Here is a 20,487-nt window from a genome sequence, read left to right as displayed (position 1 = left end):
CGGCGTACGCTACGCTGCGGGTCGGCTAGGTTGTCCTAATCTTTAATCTACACTTACAATGTTTTTTAAAATCTTGTCACTGTTTTGTTAGTTTCTCTTAGCTGCTTCACCCAGGAAGAGGCATTGACTTCCTGTAAAAATGTTTCCTAAACACTGTTTTATTTTATCAGCATTTTATGAGCATTATCATTGATTTCAGTGGAATAAGCAAATGACCGAAAACGTACAAACTGCTGAATGCAGGAACCTTCTAAAGCTCTTTCTGCTAAAACACTTAGCGTCATTGAAAATAACTTTAAGTGGTTTAGGAGCATTCTAGTCTAGTGCTAAAGTGATAGAAGAACATTTAGGCATGAATGGGCTCTTAGAATTTAACTCTTTTAGAGCTAATTTGTTTTTTGTTTCTTTTCTCCCAGGACTGAATATTTTTCCAAAAAAGAACACAAAGCAATTGTTTAGCATATCAAATCAACAAACAATATTTACTTTTGACAAATGTTACTGTCTTGCATGTTGTATGAGCCTGCATACTATATGATTTCACATACATATCACATATATGTTACACAGCAAAGTCCTGCAAAGTAAGATATCGCTCAAAGCAGCCAATTGCATGCATTGCCACACTGCACTGCTTACAATATGTGTTGCACTGGTGTTTCCTTTTCATTTGTCTGTTGCTGCATTTTCTCTCATATATTGTTAGTGTGTACTGTAGAGAGACAAGTCGCCCGTTTGACATTGTGCCATGCCACTGCCACCAAGTTTTCTGCCCACATGCTGGGTTGCAGTACCAGCAAAAAGTCGGGAGGGCGCAGTGTGCTAAAAGTTGGAATGTGACGTCAGAGTCTCTGTTTACTATCTACATGTGACAGAAAGCGTTGCGGATCCTACGAGATCAGTGTGCGCGATTCAGTGTTTGATGAATGGTTCGATGTGGTGAAGCAAAATGCTGACATACAAATGTATTCGTGGTGCTTTTATATTCAAGCATTGCATATTCCCGATCGTAATGACACAATATATTTTAAAAGTCTCACATACCGTCTTCTGTGCCGTCTTTTTTTCTAGGACTTCCATCCGGTCCTGACAGCAGCGGATCGCCAGCTTTAGATCGCCACATCAAGCACATTAAATTTATGATATTCCAACTCTCTGCAAATTTAGAATCCTTAGATTTATACTTGATACCACTTTCATGATGAAATGTGTTAAAGTATGTATGCTACATGTTACAGATAAATCAGTAATTTTATTTAAATAATGAATACTGTTAATAATTACACACACGGGGGTGACACGTTGGCAGTGCGTTAGCGCTGCTGTCTTGTAGGGAGTCACGTTGCTGATATTCCCTGCCTGCCGTTTACATATTTTCCTGCTGAGTTTCCACGGTGTGCTCCGGTTTCCTTCCAAAGATATGCAGATTTGGTTACACTAAAATGACGCTAGTGTATGTGAATGCTTGTATTCACCTTGCAATGAGCTGATGCCTTGTCCAGGGATTGTTTCTGCCTCATGCCCAATGCTAGCTGAAATGGACAAACCCCTGGACTGATGGATTTAATCTTTAAACTTCCTTTTTAGAGATATTGCGGTAAGTTGTCATCAGAATTTTTAATGGGTGTTCCAGGCAGTTCACAGCGAAGCCAAACCAGTTATCACAACCAGTTATCACCGTGACAATATCTCGCACTGCCACCTGCTGGATTCCTTCAGATTTACGTCAAGTACACGCGCAAGTATAAACACTACAACACTTGTGTAGCAGGAGTGTCCGCTGCAGCATGTGTCGCGACGCATGAAGTATAAATCCGGCCTAACATTCCTCCAAGCAGAGAGGGAATGCCTGTGATGTAACTGAGTTTTGTCGCCATTAACAGCTGATTGTCGCCCTCTACCCCTGGATGTCGACTCGACATGTGCCCTCAACCCCTCCTGTCAACATTCATTTGATGAGAACAGGAGATTCAGCCCAGCAAGCTCAGATTTTTTTTTTTTCACCTAATTTCTTGAAAGAAAAAAAAAATCAATCTAATGTTTTCTGATAATATAATTGTTGGTCAAAACTAAATATATTTTATGCTACTTTATGTTCATTTGTACGTAAACTCATAATTTGTAGGAGATGGAATTGGTCCAATTCTAGAAAAATTCTAGAATTCTACAAAATATATGCACATAAAGACAAATATTCAAATCAACAGGAATGTTTATTTGTATTCCTTTTTTATACAAAAGTTTAGCTCAATTACTGTAGCTCAGCCTCCACTAGTATTACATTTTTCTTTATCGGATTATTTATTTACTGAACGCTTTTGTTAGCACTGCACTTTTGGACACTTTGATTTTTGAATTTTTTTTATAAAAAGAGTACCTTTGCACCTTTCCCTTAATTTTGTGTATGTGTGTGTGTCCTCATCTGCCAAGCTCATTTGGTCATGACTATCGATGGTGTCAGGTTGAAAAGGCTACCAAACAAGAGTGGGAGTATGGAGCTGACCCATACCATCAAAAAATCCCTAAGGGAAATTAACATTAAAACCAAATAATTTTAGGTGTTTGTCTCAGCTGGTTATAATGAAAAAAGTCTGTTTCATTTTTTTTTTTTTTAAACATATTCTATGGGCAAATGTCTAGGTGGGAGAAAAAATTTACCGACATTGTGGGAGCTGAGGAAAGTAAACCTCTAGGGGTTCCATGACCAAAAGACATCCCAACCACCCGAACAGTAAATTTGATCATCCATCCATCCATTTTCCAACCCGCTGAATCCGAACACAGGGTCATGGGGGTCTGCTGGAGCCAATCCCAGCCAACACAGGGCACAAGGCAGGAACCATTATAATTATTAATTAATATCTAGATACGGTGAAAAGTTCAACAAAATATGATATTGCTGGTATCATTATAGTGGTGGTGTCTTTCATCCTTTCCTACATCAAAAGAATGCTAAAGGAGACGGTAGTGCCGAATATTGTCAAAGAATACTAAAAAAGAGAAAATAAGTAATTAGTAACTGAAAAAATTGTCACGTCATTCACATGTGATCGAGGCTATTATTCCGACTAGAGTCGCAAAGGGAGTGGACGTTTTTATTCCACGTATGCCTGTAATTTCTGATGAACTCCCTTTCGACTTCAAACAACTTTAATTTCCTGTATGTCTCACATTTGAAACGTCTATAAATGAAGCAGAAGGATAATCACTTAAAGTTACTGGAGTTTACGTCAAAAAACTGTGATGTTCACATGGCCAGCTATACACCCCCTGTTCCAGAGTAGGATCTGGAAAGAATTTATACATTGTTGCTTCTAATGGCGAAACGAGAAACGTTGTGTATCGTACGGCACTCTTAAGCCATTATTTGTTAATAATGCAGTTTGACTTTTGAACAATATTTGAATAATGAATTAATAACCAAATAATAAATGGAAACTGTTTTCCAACCCGAGCGACAGCCAGGTATCCATACTAGTTACACTGTAAATATATTTGAGTGCTGAATAGCAAACATCCATATGAACAGAAATATGTAAAGATCTGCCGGTAATTTTAATGTAAAATACATGTAACAGCAGACCCTTGTTCATGTCATCTTTGACTACATTCCTTCTGTGTTGTTTTTCTTTAAATATTAGCTGCATTTGTGTCAATTTGTTCATTTATTGTATTTCTAAAATATTCATCATTGTATTTAAAAAAAAAAAAGATGAATATATTTCAGTAGTATTGCATAATGAATTTTATTAACATTTTAGTTAATGCAAGAAAGAGATTTAACCATTGTTTTTATAAAAGTTATGAAGTAAAAGTGAAAATAATGCATATATAACAATTCCTGTGAAAATAACAATCTCTTGTATATCCGGTAAACCAAATCGGGGGTGGCTGAGCGAAGCCCCCTAGTGTTTTTTAAAAAAAAAAAAAATACCCAGGTTCTTGTGGAAAGGGTCTTGGTTCTATCACAGCTGGCTTCTTTCCCAGCACGTTGCAGTTAGTATATAATGTCGATCATTGATTTATAGTAAATGGGCTAATTAGTAGGTTCTATATTTCCATCATGTTCTCATAGCAAAAAAAATGGGTTAATTGGAAGAGTATACTATGTATTCAAAATATATAGAAGGCTGAGACAAAGTAGATTACTTAAGCAAAGGTATGGGTATATTTAAATTTAATACAAATTATTTTAAATGTGCTTCTTTACTGTAACTGATGGTCATCTGGATACCTTAAAGAAATAAATAAACAGTAAACATCAAAGTTTAATGTAGAAGTAACCATTGCTGAGTCAGGTATGTTATCAGAAATAGTCTCATGTACATGTTTTGTATTTTCATAGGTTAAAAAAATAGTTGGAATGGCTTCAGGAGACATGGTACCTGAACATGCCAAACTGCAAAAGCAAAAGGAGAAGGAACATCGTGAGAAAACTTTAGAAGAAGAATCTGAGACTGATGGAAAATTTGTGTTTGAAGCACATGAAGCTTGGAAAGATTTTCATAGATCATTGTGTCGTTTATATGATGTGGGAGAGCTGTGTGACATAACACTAAAGGTGAGGCCTAAACATATCAAGTTAACTTTTTATGAGTAAGTTAAAAATTGTAATATACAGTGTTGGTTCTGTGAGAGCTTACACTATGAGATCGAATCAGATAGTTTGCCATGATTGTGGCATTGCTTTATTTAGCTTGTATTGCAGTTTCTTTTGTTTCTTTTCCATCCACAAGATGGAGTAGAGAGCTATGAGACAAACTAAGCATATTCACGCTTGCCATCACCTGCTTACAAATGGGACTATCCTTAACAATATGGTGAATTGCATATAACAGACTTTTTCATGCATAGAAAGAATATTTTGTTTATGTGGAAGCAGTCAGCTTTGTCAATTTCTTTGTGAGCAGAGTTTTAACAAACAATAGTAAAAAAATAGGCATCATGTTAAGAAAATGCCAAGGAGTAATCAGTATTTCAAGTCGGGCAAAACGGTCAAAGGCAAGTAGTGTACACTTTGAATTTTAGCTGTCACACAATTAAAAGAGAAAACGAAGAAATGTGAACTTTGTGTTTTAAGTCTTGTTTTAACTGTTGCACAATGTGGAGCTATGAGACTTTTATGCAGAAAAAATGCATGCATCATTTAAGTATACAGGGTATGTTTCTTTCAATATATACTTTTGTTTTTTTGCAGTTTTTGCTCAGTTTTACTTGTAATCTGGAACCTAAAAAATATAATATCATTGTCAGTCTCTCTAGCTCTCTGTTCTTTAATGTTTTCCAAACATAATTGTTGAATGTGCTAAGAAGTATGTTCTCATCAGTATGTAGTTGCTTATTATTGTAAAACTTTACTTTTTAATACTTTTTTGTATCATGAATGAAATATAATAAACACGCTAGTCTTAGATAAAGTTTAGCAGTTTTTCGTTTTAAAATAACTTGCACCAAGAGTAAGAAAATATTTACTCTGTAGTTGGCTTCACTTGTTTTGCAAAATATACAGTTATCAGTGCCTCAATAAAATCTTAGGCCATTTACTAAACTGGATCTATTTGTTTAAAGTGAAGCTGTATAGCAGTTTGTATGGTGAGTAGGGCTGCTCTGGTCAGGTTTTTTGGGGGAATACCTATCACTGATAATCACTGATAATGTGTTACTGGATTGGCCAGTTCTAATACCAATTTCAATTTTATTTCTTTATCTCCTTAAAAAAATCTTTACAGTGAGCTTCTGTATATCCAGATACAGAGAAGTCTTATGTACTATATTAAAATACTAACTTAGGTATTTTTGTAGTTAAATTATAGCCACAGGTGTTATCTCTTCATTTTTTATTAACAAAATGAAATTCAGGATACTTATTCCGAGACCATTAATATACTAAAATAAAATTACTTTAAATACATACTTTTTTGACTAAAAAATATGTATATAAAATGTACATACCATAAAAAAAATAAAATGCTTCTCATAATTACAAGCTGTCATATTGTTTAATTTCTTCTGTAATGTGCTTATTTGAAACAGAGCATAATTCAAAAATGTACTTTTTACCGTTACAAAAAGATACATATATTCTTGCACATTAATTCATTTAATTAATATTGAAAGTTAAACACTGCTTAAGTGTAAAAATATATACAGTTAAAGGTTTTATATATACCTCACCTCTCCAAATTTGTCTCCAAGCCATCCAACCTGAACTGACCCTCTCATATACTCATTTCTAATCTTGTCCATCCTTGTCACACCTAGCACAAATCTTAATATCTTTAACTCTGCCACCTCCAACTCTGTCTCTTGTTTTTTGGTCAGTGCAACCATCTCTCACTCCCATCTTATAGACCTTCCTTTTAACTCTTACTAGTACCCTTCTGTCACAAAACACTCCTAACACTCTTCTCCACCCTGCCTGCACTCTCTTCTTCACCCCTCTGCCACACCTCCATTACTCTGTACTGTTAATCCCAAGTATTTAAACTTATCTTCACCAGCTCTACTCCCTGTATCCTCACCATTCCTCTGAGCTCCCTCTCCTTCACACATATATATTCTGTCTTTTTCCTACTGACCTTCATTCTTCTCCTCTCTAGAGAATATCTCCACCTCTCCTGGGTCTCCTCAACCTGCTCTCTACTCTCGCTATGGATCATAATGCCATCTGCAAACGTCATAGTCCACAGGGACTCCTGTCTAATCTCGTCTGTGAACCTGTCCATCACCATTGCAGATATGAAAGGGCTCAGAGCTGATCCATGATTTAATTCCTGCTCTGCCTTGAATGCATCCATCACTCCTACCACAGACCTCGCCACTGATGGTCTTCCCTCGTACATATCCTGTACTACTCTTGCATACTTTTCTGCACTCCCAACTTCCTCATAAAGTACCACAACTCCTCTCTAGCCACTCAAGTTATATGCTTTCCCTTAAGTCCACAAAGACACAATGCAACTCCTTCTGTCCTTCCCTCTACTTTTCCATCAACATCCTCAGAGCAAACAACACATCTGTAGTGCACTTTTCCAGTATGAAACCATACTGCTGCTCACTAATCGTCACCTCCCTTCTTAACCTAGCTTCAACTATTCTTTCCCATATCTTCATGTTATGGCACATCAGTTTTATCCACTGAAGTTACTACCGCTCTGTACGTCCCCCTTATTCTTAAAAATTGGTACCAGTACACTACTTCTCCACTCCTCAGGCATCCTCATTTTCCAAGACTGCATTAAACAATCTGGTTAAAAATTCCACTGCCATCCTAAACACCTCCATGCTTCCATGGGTATGTTATCTGGACCAACAACTTTTCCATTCTTCATCCTCTTCAAAGCTGTCCTTATTTCCTACTTGTTAATCCGTTGCATTTCCTGATTCACTATCTCCACATCATCCAACCTTCTCTCGCTCATTCTGTTCATTCATCATCCTCTCAAAGTACTTTTTCCATCTGCTCAACACACTCTCCTTGATTGTATGTTTCCATCTTTATCCTTTATCACCTTAAACTGCTGCACATCTTTCCTAGCTTGATCTCTCTGTGTAGGCAATCGGTACAGGTCCTTTTCTCCCTCCTTAATGTCCAACCTCTCATACAACTCATAATACCATTTTCTTTAGTCTTCACCACCACTCTCTTCACCTTGTGCCTTATCTCCTTGTACACCTGTCTTCTTTCTGCGTCTCTTGACTGTCCCACTTCTTCTTTGCCATCCCCTTACTCTGTATACTCTGCTGTACTTCCCCATTCCACCAGAAGGTTTCTTTTTTTCTCCTTCCTTTGTCAAGATGTTAAAATATATAAATATGCTTCTTCTTTTGTCTGCTCCCGTTAGGGGTTGCAACAGTGGGTCATCATCTTCTATATCTTTCTGTCCTCTGCATCTTGTTCTGTTACACCCATCACCTTCCTGTCCACTCTCACCACATCCACAAACCTTCTCTTAGGCCTTCCTCTTTTTTCCTCTTCCCTGACAGCTCTATCCTTAGCATCCTTCTCCCAATATGCAAACCTTGTACTGTATAACACACACAAGCAATTAAGATGTTAAGCATGTTAGCCTTGTACCTCCTTGATAAACAAGTGTACAAGTAAAATGGACACATTTTGCTGTTAAAGAGCCTATTATTTACTAGGATCAATTTCAAATTCATCTTCACCTCTTTTCTAATTGAAAATTGATGTTATTCCCATTAATGAAAACTAAAACAAAATGTATCATTAATGAACAAATGATCATTTTGTTAAATAAAATTGACACACTGTCTGAATACTAGAAGTAAATAAAAATGCTTCCCTGCACACAACAGCAGTGTAATGTTACAAATATACCAGCTCTCTTCCCATTTAAACTTTGTGCTAGACACACTGATCTGGCTGACTTCCCTTAATTAGAGGGTATTCCTGCTAAACAGATAAATAGATACTTTATTAATCCCAATGGGAAATTCACATACTCCAACAGCAGCATACTGATAAAAACAATATTAAATTAAAGAGTGATAAAAATTCAGGTAAAACGGACAATAACTTTGTGTAATGTTAACATTTACCCCCAATGGGTGGAACTGAAGAATCGCATAGTGTGGGGAAAGAACGATCTTCTCAGTCTGTCAGTGGAGCAGAACAGTGTCAGCAGACTGTTGCTGAAACTGCTACTCTGTCTGGAGATGATACTGTTCAGTGGATTCTCCATGATTGACTAGCACCTGCTTAGCACCTGTTGCTCTGCCACGGATGTCAAACTGTCCAGCTCCGTGCCTACAATAGAGCCTTCCTTCCTCACTTGTTTGTCCAGGCGTGAGGCTTCCTTCTTCTTTATGCTGCCTCTCCAGCACACCACCGTATAGAAGAGGGCACTTGCCGCAACCATCTGATAGAACATCTGCAGCATTTTATTGCAGATGTTGAAGGACGCCAGTCTTCTAAGGAAGTATAGTCGGCTCTGTCCTCTCTTGCATAGAGCATCAGTATTGGCAGTCCAGTACAATTTATCATCCAGCTGCACTCCCAGGTATTTATAGGTCTGTACCCTCTGCACACAGTCACCTCTGATAATCACAGGGTCCAGGAGGGGCCTGGGCCTCCTAAAATCCACCACCAGCTCCTTGGTTTTTCTGGTGTTAAGGAGTAAGGGGTTTGAGTCACACCATTTAACAAAGTCCTTGGTTAGGTTCATATACTCCTCCTCCTGCCCACTCCTGATGCAGCCCACTATAGCAGTGTCATCAGTGAACTTTTGCACGTGGCAGGACTCAGAGTTGTATTGGAAGTCCGATGTATATAGACTGACCAAGTCCGAAGAAAGTACAGTCCCCTGCAGTGCTCCTCTGTTGCTGACTACAATGTCAGACCTGCAGTGCCCGAGACGCACATACTGAGGTCTGTCTGTAAGACAGTCCACAATCCATGCCACCAGGTATGAATCTACTCCCATCTCTGTCAGCTTGTCCCTAAGGAGCAGAGGTTGGATGGTGTTGAAGGCGCTAGAGAAGTCCAGAAACTAGCTAAACATGTGAATTGCATGCACCTCCTGCTATGAGTACCTGACAGCTTTCTTGTGAGGCATGCAAGATTTAAAAAAAAATGTGGTGGTTGCAGTTTGGCACATTGAGGAAATTTCTGCAAATGTTTGGAGCCAATTGATTGGATTTATTTGAATTGACAATGTGTGCAGCCGATTGGCAATGGATAATATTATCAACCTTCGGCTGAGCCCTAATGGGGGGTAGGGAGGGGGAACCAGACCTCCAGAAAAAATTATTCCTTGGAATGTTCCCTGGATATACACATGCGATTGTGTTTGTATTTTAAGTATGTGACCATAAAATTAAACTTACTGGAGGTAGTACTGTATTGTAGTATAATATATCATCCTACAAGTAGTGGGGGATCCTATCAGCAATGGTAGCTGTAAATGTGAGGTGTTGCCCTGCACCATTTCTTGAATTGATCCTAGTACACTATATCAAAATCACACATATAACTAAACAAAAGTGTACATTTGCTTCTTAGCGCTTAGTTTAATTAGTCTGATTTGGTGGGCCCCTTTTGAAGTGATGTTACTAGCCCAGCACACCACAGCATAGAAAATCATACTGGCCATCATTGAGTTGTAGAAGATGTGGAGGATATCGCTTTCCACATTAAAGGAATGCAGTTTCCTATGGAAAAAGAACCTGTTCTGCCCTTTCCTCAGTATTCTGAGACCAGTCCTAGTTGTCATTAATGTTGACCCTCAAGTACTTATAATGGTGGACCACCTCCACATCCACTCCCTGAATAGTGACTGGACATAGACTCTTTGGTGCAGCAACAATCAATAGCTAGTTCCTTGGTTTTGTGGATGTTAAGTTGCAGACAATTCTCTTGGCACCAAGAAACATACTTTTCCACCAGACTCCTATACTCTGTCTCATCCCCTTTATCAATACACCCCATAAGTGCAGAATAGTCTGAGAATTTTTGCAAGAGACATGGCCTGCTGTTATAATTATTGTCTGAGGTGTACAGAGTGAAGAGAAAAGGACTGTTTCTTTTGGTGCTGCAATGTTGCTCACATCCATATCAGAATGACAGTCCTTGAGTCTCACAATAGAGACTCCAGGACACCATAAACTCATCCACCTGCATATCTCTGAGCTTACCACTGAACATGGATGGTTGGATGGTGTTAAAGGCACTGAAGAAATCAAAAACATAATCCTCACAGTGCTGTCAGCTTTGTCCTGGTGAGAATAAGCCTTGTGGAGCACATAGATAATTGTAGCCTTGTGGAGCAGATAAATAATTCGGCCATTGTTCCACCCTATTGGCTAGTGCTGCTATTCAGCCCATCAGTTGCCTCTGCTCTGTCAGTATAGCTCAGAGCAAATAAGTTAGCAATGTAATAAACATCGACAAATAAAAGTGTTTTTGTTTGCACACCAGAGGCTAATATTATTAGTTCACTGGAGCTACTTGCTCTTGAATCTACTACGTCCGCAATTCTCAGTCATAGTCCTGCAGGAACATGAAGTGCAAATTCTTTCTGCTCCACAAGACATATGGATAATGATCTCAGAAAAGGAATCTGCACAATGTGTTTGAAATTTGTCTTGTGTGAATGAAAGCACTAACAAGCAATATAGTTCAATACCAAGTTTCAATATCTGGGAGTATGGTCATCTAATTAGGCCGCTGGTTGGAATAAAAACCTGCTACTACATACACTTGCCCATGAGTAAAACATATGGTTGCAGATAAATTACTGCTTTTTGTTCGTACTGAAGTTGGCTTTTGTTCATCGTCATTAGAGAAAACAATTTTACAAGTATTATTTTGAATCGAGACTGGTAATTAGTAGGAATAATTTGAATTTTGGCTTTAAATATATACAATTTCTCTCTCTCTCTCTCTCTCTCTCTCTCTCTCTTTTTATATAAAGTAGCTTCAATCAGAATTTAATGTAATGCTTTAATTTTATACTATTACAGTACTTCTGGTAGTGGCGTTCATTTGCATAAAGTGGCAGCCTCACTGCTCTGCACAGTTCCAGTCTCAGCCTGGTCAGAGTTGCTGTTGTGGTGGTGACATTCTTATGTGTGTGTAAGCCCCATTTCTCTGCTTAGAATAGACCACTTGCTACAATATTATTACCGACAAATAAAAAAAAAAAAAAAGGTTGGCTTATAACCCCTCCAAGTTTCAATGATATCAGTCAAAGCTTTTTTGATATTTATGGTTGTTTAATTTTTCTATTGTAAGAGAGGTTTTTTTTTACCTAAATATTGATATATTGAAATATCCTTTTTTCACGATAGCGTATTGGCTTAGATGTATCATCTTGCCAAATTTGAGTTTTTAAGCTAAACAGGGAATAGTGTTTTGTTGGTGAGTGCGTCAGTCAGTCAACTTTGTGTAATATGTAGGTAGATAGAGCTATAGACACTGACAGATTATTTATCACAGGTTTATAGGGTCATTATTGTCATGTGTACAAAGAGTAGTGAAATTCTTACTTACTAATCAACAATCAGCATGTTGCTACTCTTGGGCACCATAAATAGTCCAGGTGTAGACAAACTATGACACATTAGTGCATTTATTAAGCAATGTTGCAGTTTGCTGTCCTTGTCTAAGGATACAATTTACTAAATTGTGTGTGCAGAGCACTTAATGGTTTTAAAAAAGGCTGGTCTTAATGCTGACAATCTCAACAATTTTCAGCCTCTCTCTCTCGTGTCTTTTCTTTTTGAGCTACCTAGTGTGTTGTGTCCTCCCAACTCAATAGTAACTTAACTTGTAATAAACTGATGGAATCTTTTCAGAGCACAGCAGAGCTGTGAGACAGCTCTGTGTGGATAACTAATGATCTTATTATAGCAGCAGTCTCTGGGATAACCAGTATAATTCTGTTAGACCTTAGTGCTGTATTTGATATTGTCAAGCATTGTCTTTGGCACTGTCCTCTGTTGGTTTAAATGAGTGATAGGCAAGAGTTTGTACCAGTTACACAAGGAGTTCCTCAAGGCTCTATCCTCTGCTGTTCTGTATAAACATGCTTTCCTTTAGCCAAATTATTCTTAGTCATTCTAAATGGCACAAAAACTCCGCTTAAGAAAATTTCTTGTTGATCACTTTTGGTGATATCTTTACACTTTTTTAATGCAGAGAATATTGGTGTAATTTTTGATTCCTCACTTTCTTTTTCTACTCTCATAAAGCAAAACTTTCTTTCTCTGCTGTATCATATTTAGTATTCACTCATTTGTCTCCATTTCTGATACAGAAATTTTCCATGCTTTTAATACATCCCACATCAACTGCAACTCCCTTCTGACAATTGCCTATTCTAATATGTTATCCTAGCTTCAGTTGGTACAAAATTCTTTCAGCAAGATTTCTTACCCAGACACACAAGAAGAAGCACATAACATCCATTCTCCCTTGCCTTCACTGGCTCCCTGGGAATTACAGGATTAAATATAAAATTATATTACTAAATCTTATAAATCTTTAAATGGCCTTGCACAAACTACATCAGTAACCTCCTCGATCACTATGTTCCTGTTCACACTCTAAGGTTCACAGATTCTGGCAATCTTGTTGTGTTCAAATCTAACCTGTGCTCTATGGATGACAGAGACTTCAGCTCTGTTGCACCCAGACTTTAGAATGACCTCCCTAAATTAATGAGATCAACTTACTCAATTCATACTTTAATAAAAAAGAGTCCTGGAAGTCATTTAAATTGCCCAGAAATACTGACCCTTCTTTCAATTTTTACACTCTGTCCAGGTGATCATGATGATTTGCATTTGTAGCACAAATTATTTGTTCAGTTTTCTTGTAATATTTTGTATGTTTTTGCCTTTTATTATGTTTTTTTTTGGTTTCATATTTTAATTCAAATCTTTGTATTTCCTGTATTTATCTTTTAGTGTTTTATGCAAAAAATATTTGTATCCAGTATTGTGTATTCCCTGTTTGTTTTGAATTTCTGTGACATGCTTTGAACATGGGAAAGGCACTTAATAAATTAGTATTATTGGCCTGTGTTCCAATTCCACCTCAATATCATTGCACAGATAGTGAGTAAAGGTTCTGCCAAAGTGCAGTTAGTTTCTAATGTTTATACCTTAGTTCTACCTTTTTCAATCAGATTTTTAAATTACCTGCATTCAACGAAAGATGTTTTTGTTTGCTGTTTTGTTCTATTTCAGTCATGTGGTAATGTCATGCAATAGACCGTACAAGACTACATTTCGCTTTGGCAGTAATTTGTATTGCAATGGTTGATACAATGAAATTCTGTTTTATGTCTAGTATTTGTGCTAAAAAATGAAGAGAACCTAACTCCAAAAGTTAAGTGTGGTAACTCTGTCTTTAGTGCTTTAACATTATAATTGAGCTTTTGAATATAATTGTTTACAAAATATTTTGTAAAGTCCACTTGTTAAAATCCGAAATTCCCCTTCTTTCTCATTTATTGTTGACTTCTCAATTAAAATTCAAATATGCTCCCATCTTTATCACGTTGGATAAACCTATTTTTAAGGCACACTAAACAATCAGCAGGCTGTTCCTCAGAAATTGCTCTTGCCCTTTCCAATAACCATTAACCATTTATTAAAACTGTGTAACTGTGCCATCTTTGTTTGAAAATAGCATCCATCCAACCATCCACCTTTCCTGTTTATCTGAGTCAGAGTAAGTCAGGAAGAATCCCTGCACATGGTGCCAGTCCTTTACAAGGTGAACACACCCTCTCCTCAAGGGCCAATTTTACAATTATAGTAGTTCACTTAACCTATATGTGATTTGTGTTCTGTTCATTTTGAGATCCTCCTTATCACCTTAGCAAAAATAAAGAGAAATATAAATACAAAAATTGATTGGATTGACAGCACAATGGGATGTTTTACATTTAAATTAACTAGAAGACATTTTCTAAACATTAACAGGGAATCGCATAATTTAAAAAAAAATGTTAATGGTGGCATTTCTTGAACTTGCAGTATATTTTACTTTACACAATCAAATGACATCTTGTAAGGATGAAGGTGACTTTTTTTTTCTCTCTACAGGTTGGAAACAAGTTAATACCATGTCACAAACTAGTTTTGGCTTGTGTGATTCCATACTTTAAGGCCATGTTTTTGTCTGATATGGCTGAAGCAAAACAATCTTTAATTGAAATTAAAGACTTTGATGGCGATGCAATCCAAGATTTGGTAAAGTTTGCCTATACCTCCAGGATCACTCTCACTGTGGACAATGTTCAACCTCTTCTTTATGCTGCCTGTATTCTTCAGGTGGAGCTTGTTGCACGAGCTTGTTGTGAGTACATGAAAGCTCATTTTCATCCTTCGAACTGCTTGGCAGTCAGAGCATTTGCAGAAAGTCACAATCGCATTGACTTAATGGATATGGCTGACCGATATGCTTGTGAGCACTTTAATGAGGTTGTAGAGTGTGAGGACTTTCCCTGCATCTCTCCTCAGCACCTCCGAAGCCTTCTGTCATCCAGTGAACTCAGGATTGAAAATGAAAAACAAGTTTACAGTGCAGCAATCAAATGGCTTAAAGCTAATCCAGAGCATCATGCTGCCTGGTTGGATGAAATACTTTGTCAGGTAAGGTGTAATATTGTATTTACCACATGTATAGTATTTTAAGTAACAATGGTTTTAATTTTCATAGAACAATTACTTCAGCAATTAACTTGGTATCTTTGCATGTTTTGAATTGTGTACTTTATTATGTTTTGGATACAAGCACAAGAATGGTATTTTAACAGTATCATATCCTGTATCCTGGACTCTTAAATCTGATGTGACTTTTCTTTAATGGGCCAGAGAGGAATGTCTCCATCAGAAATATATCAATAGTTTTTTGTGTATTAATTTTTTTTTTTTGCTGTGTTTGGATGGCATGGTGCTTTACATACCAGATTTGAACCGTGTTTTTTGTTTCTCAGTTGTGATGCTGTCATAATACGGTGGGCACAAAAATATACTGCAAGTGGTTGCGGATGTTATGAGTAATTAGAAGGCAAATCAGGCCCTTGTTACAGTTATTCCTCGTTATATGGCTGCACAGAAACAATCCTGGGAGATTGCAGAATTATGTATAAGAGAAGTTGTCAATTTCATAATGTGCCAATCTTTATTAGCAAAAGATTTTTTTTTAAATATCTTTATCAAAAAAAGTTGCTATCATCTATCTGTAAACTATTGTAATACCTAAAAAATCTACAGCTTTTGAACCATAGGTCTTTTGATGCTCAGAATGGTCATGCATCAAACAATAATTAAAAAAAAAAAAAAAAAGTTTAAATTCACCTATGATTGAAGAAAATTAAATTTAGATGTTTGGAATTTACTTATCAAACTTAAAAGTTAAATCTGTTTGACACCCTGAAGCAGGAGTTAGGGAAGCTACAGTGTCAATAAGCTTAAAGGCATTCAGCAAAAAGCAATTTCAAAAATGATTTCAGTTTTTGAATGTGTGATGTAATAACTAAGAAAAATACCTCAAGTTATCTCTGTTAAACATGATGTAATCTCTTATTGACTCTAATGTAATTTTAAAGTAGACACTGAGTGTTTTGTATTTTTGTTTTCATCTTTTCCACTATCAGATTAAACGGTAACCTTTAAAAAATAAAATGCACGCACATAGCATGTGCAAACACATACTGTATGGACTATAACAACAGCAACAACATTTATTTATATAGCACATTTTCATACAAACAGTAGCTCAAAGTGCTTTACATATTAAAGAATAGAAAAATGAAAGACACAATTATAAAACAAAATAAATCAACATTAATTAACACCGAATAAGAGTAAGGTTCAATGGCCAGCGGGGACAGAAAAAACAAAAAAACTCCAGACGGCTGGAGAAAAATAAAATCTGTAGGGATTCCAGACCATGAGACCGCCCAGTCCCCTCTGGGAATTCTACCTAACATAAATGAAACAGTCCTCTTTGGATTTAGGGTTCTCACGGAAGGGCTTGATGATGATGATGGTCACGTAGACTTCTGCCTTAAAGCTGACAACACATGTTGATAGATCTGAACTGCACTCTACTCCATTCTATTTTGGGTACTTGATGACATAGGGAGATTTATTTTGATTATGAAGCTAAATATTCATACTACCATCCTCCTATTAACACAGGAGGTATATGTGAAACAGTATCTCCCACCATTATGAGCACTTCTGTGAAATGCACAATTCAAGAAATGATGAAAATATGCTTACTTCTGGTTCTGTGAGCAAGGCATAGAAACTAAAAAATCCTTATTTCCATGCTCCAGATATACTCCTCAATATTATGGATTAAGTGGAAAGAAGTCCTTGTAAATTGACATTGTGGTTTAATCACAACAGATGGGCTCAGCAGGACTGTGGAGTCTGTAGATAAAGCCTTTGACTTCTGACTCCTAATGTATTTTCCATGTTGATTGAAGGAAGGCAACATACACGTCATTTAACTACAGAACTACTGGCTAGGAAGCTGACTCTCTACCATATTGGCCAGTTTATACAAAAGACAAGAACCCATGAACACACATCAGGCAATAGCACACACCTCCACCTACATCATTACATTTGTTTACACTCAAATTAACTTGTTAGACACATTATATCTGAAATAAAAGGAAAATACTTTTTGTAACGTACCATAATCCAGATTACAATATGTGAATGTCAGGTTGTATAATAGCTCATCTGAACTTCACACTAGTAGTATTACACAACTATGCACTGGGCTTTATTGTTACACCAGAGAAGTACTAAATTATGACTTGTTTGTGAAATGGGACATTTAAATTGTAATGAAAAAAAAATACAGCAAGTTCAAATTTATTAGGAGTCAGTATATTTTTGCTGACTCCGACTCTAGGTACCCAAAATTGTCTCCGACTCCACAGTCCTGGGGTTGAGGTTTGTTTTTTCATTAACATTTTAACAGTAGAATTACCAAAGCCTATAAAAACAAGTCGAAGATCCGTCCCACCTTCGCACCTCTCTGCCTGCGTCTTTTGTCCTGTAAATGTGTCGATAAACATCAAGCAGCCTACTATCACACCCCCACCCCCCACACCGCCACACAGTTTTCTCAGCTGTCTGTTTACCTGCATGTCAGTTTCTTAGAGTTGTATAGAGTGAGAAGTCAAGCAAAATGACACTTTTTATAAATACTATATCGTTATTTGGAACACATGCTTTTCATGTGTGTTCCTTGTCTACAACAATCTGCAGCATGTAAACACATTGTTAAAACAAACGTTTTTCATGTTTTAGTAATTGACAAAATGTAGACATGAAGCGTATAATGTGTGAAGCCTGAAGTTCAAATATCAAACACTTTCACAAAAGGTACAAATATAACAGAACAAGTGCGCTTCTATTCAAGAATATTACTGCAGAAAAAGAACCTGTGTTAGGGTACGACATTCACACCTCTTTGATACGACCACTTGTACCTTTTGTGAAAGTGTTTATTTGATATTTGGACTTCAGGCTGCTTTCTGCTTATCGACACATTTACAGGGCAAAAGACGCTGTTGGAGAGGTGCGAAGGGATGTAATGTGGGACAGATCTACAAGTTTTTTCGTGGGCTTTAGTAATTCTAGTGTTAAAGCACACTACACTTTTTTCAGCCGTGCAGATGGAGAACATTTTCAGCACAGCCTTAAACAATGTTTCTAACCTTTTTTAAAAATATTCTTTAATGATAAAATAACCAATACAGGATAATGTAATATTCTTTCCTTAATAATGAAACTCATTTTAAAAATAATGTAATATGGATGTCAATGTTTTTTCACTGGTATGAGTGTTGCTGTCATATATATATATATATATATATATATATATATATACACACACACACATATACATATCTACATATACACATCTACATATATATATACATATATACACATATCAACATATATATATATATATATATATATATATATATATATATATATACTCCTCCTTGAACCGTCACCTTATCCTGGTGGAGCGGTTTGCATGTCCCAATGATCCTAGGAGCTATGCTGTCTGGGGCTTTATGCCTGGTAGAACCACCAAGGCAAACTGGTCCTAGGTGAGGGATGAGACAAAGCGGTTCAACAAACCTCCAATGATGAATAAAACTTTGGACGCGTTTTCCCTTGCCGGGCTGGTCACGGGCCCCCTCTGGAGCCAGGCCTGGAGGTGGGGCTGATGGCGGCGCCTGGTGGCGGGCCTGCACCCATGGGGCTCGGCGGGCACAGCCGAAGAGGTAGCGTGGGTCCTCCTCCCCATGGGCTCACCACCTATGGGAGGGGCCAAGGAGGTTGGGTGCAGTGTGAGTTGGGTGGTGGCGAGGCGGGACCTTGGCGGTCTGATCCTCGGCTACAGAAACTGGCTCTTGGGGCGTGGAATGTCACCTCTCTGAAGGGGAAGGAGCCTGAGCTAGTGCGCGAGGTGAGAGGTTCGGCTAGATATAGTCGGACTCACCTCGGCGCACAGCTTGGACTCTGGAACCAATCTCCTTGAGAGGGGCTGGACTCTCTACCACTCTGGAGTTGCCCCGGTGAGGCGCCGAGCAGGTGTGGGCATACTTATTGCCCCGACTGGAGCCTGTGCATTGGGGTTTACCCGGTGGGCGAGAGGGTGGCCTCCCTCCGCCGGGTGGGGAAGGGTCCTGACTGTTGTTTGTGCGTATCGCCAACAGCAGTTTGGAGTATCCACCCTTTTGGAGTCTCTGGAGGGTTGCTAGAGGGCATACCTTCTGGGGATTCCCTCGTTTTGCTGGGAGACTTCAATGCTCCGTGGGCAATGACAGTGAGACCTGGAAGGCGTGATTGGGAGGAATGGCCCCGATCTGAACCGGCGGTGTTTTGTTATTGGACTTCTGTGCTCGTCATGGATTGTCCATACGAACACCATGTTCAAGCATAAGGGTGTTCATATGTGCACTTGGCACCAGGACACCCTAGGCCTCAGGTCGATGATCGACTTTGTGGTGGTGTCGTGGACTTGCGGCCATATGTCTTGGACACTTTCGGGTGAAGAGAGGGGCGGAGCTGTCAACTGATCACCACCTGGTGGTGAGTTGGCCGATGGTGGGGAAGATGCGGTCAGACCTGGTAGGCCCAAGCGTGTTGTGAGGGTCTGCTGGGAGCGGCTGGCAGAGTCCCCTGTCAGAAGTAGCTTCAACTCCCACCTCCGGCAGAACTTCAACCCGTCCGAGGGAGGTGGGGACATTGAGTCGAATGGGCCATGTTCCGTGCCTCTATTGTTGAGGCGGCTGACGGAGCTGTGGCGCAAGGTGGTGGTGCCTGTCGTGGCGGCAATCCCGAACCCGTTGGTGGACACGGCGGTGAGGATGCCGTCAAGCTGAAGAAGAGTCCTATAGGACTTTTTGTCCTGTGGGTCTCTGGAGGCAGCTGATAGGTACCGGCAGGCCAAGCGGAGCAGCGGCTTCGTTGTTGCTGAGGCAAAACTTCGGGCATGGGAGGAGTTTGGAGGCCATGGAGAGCGACTTTGGACGGCCGAGGAGATTCTGGTCCACCGTCCGGCGTCTCAGGAGGGAAGCAGTGCAGTGTCAACACCGTATATGGTGGGGATGGTGCGCTGCTGACCTCGACTTCGGGGCGTTGTGGGTCGGTGGGAGGAGTACTTGAAGACCTCCTCAATCCCACTAACATGCCTTCCAATGAGGAAGCAGAGCCTGGGGACTCTGAGGTGGGCTCTCCCATCTCTGGGACTGAAGTCACCGAGGTGGTCAAAAACTCCTTGGTGGCAGGGCCCGGGGTGGATGAGATCGCCCGGAGTTCCTTAAGGCTCTGGATGTTGTAGGACTGTCTTGGTTGACACGTCTCTGCAACATCGCATGGACATCGGGACAGTGCCTCTGGATTGGCAGACCGGGGTGGTGGTCCCCTCTTTAAAAGGGGACGGAGGGTGTGTTCCAACAACACACT

At 38.8% G+C, this 20,487-nt stretch overlaps 1 protein-coding gene across 1 annotated transcript in view; it reads left to right on the top strand.

Moving 5' to 3' along the window:
* The window catches only part of klhl8 (kelch-like family member 8), an 80,558-nt gene that overhangs the window by 12,509 nt on the left and 47,562 nt on the right, over window positions 1-20,487 (top strand). The window contains exons 2-3 of the mRNA XM_039750822.1: window positions 4,346-4,561; window positions 14,578-15,126. Coding sequence (XP_039606756.1) covers window positions 4,364-4,561; window positions 14,578-15,126 — 747 coding nt within the window. The 5' untranslated portion in view covers window positions 4,346-4,363. The remainder of the gene's footprint in view (window positions 1-4,345; window positions 4,562-14,577; window positions 15,127-20,487) is intronic.

The sequence above is a fragment of the Polypterus senegalus genome, chromosome 4, assembly GCF_016835505.1.
Source record: "Polypterus senegalus isolate Bchr_013 chromosome 4, ASM1683550v1, whole genome shotgun sequence".
Classification (NCBI taxonomy): Eukaryota; Metazoa; Chordata; class Cladistia; order Polypteriformes; family Polypteridae; genus Polypterus; species Polypterus senegalus.
This window is presented reverse-complemented; position numbering and strand designations above follow the sequence as displayed.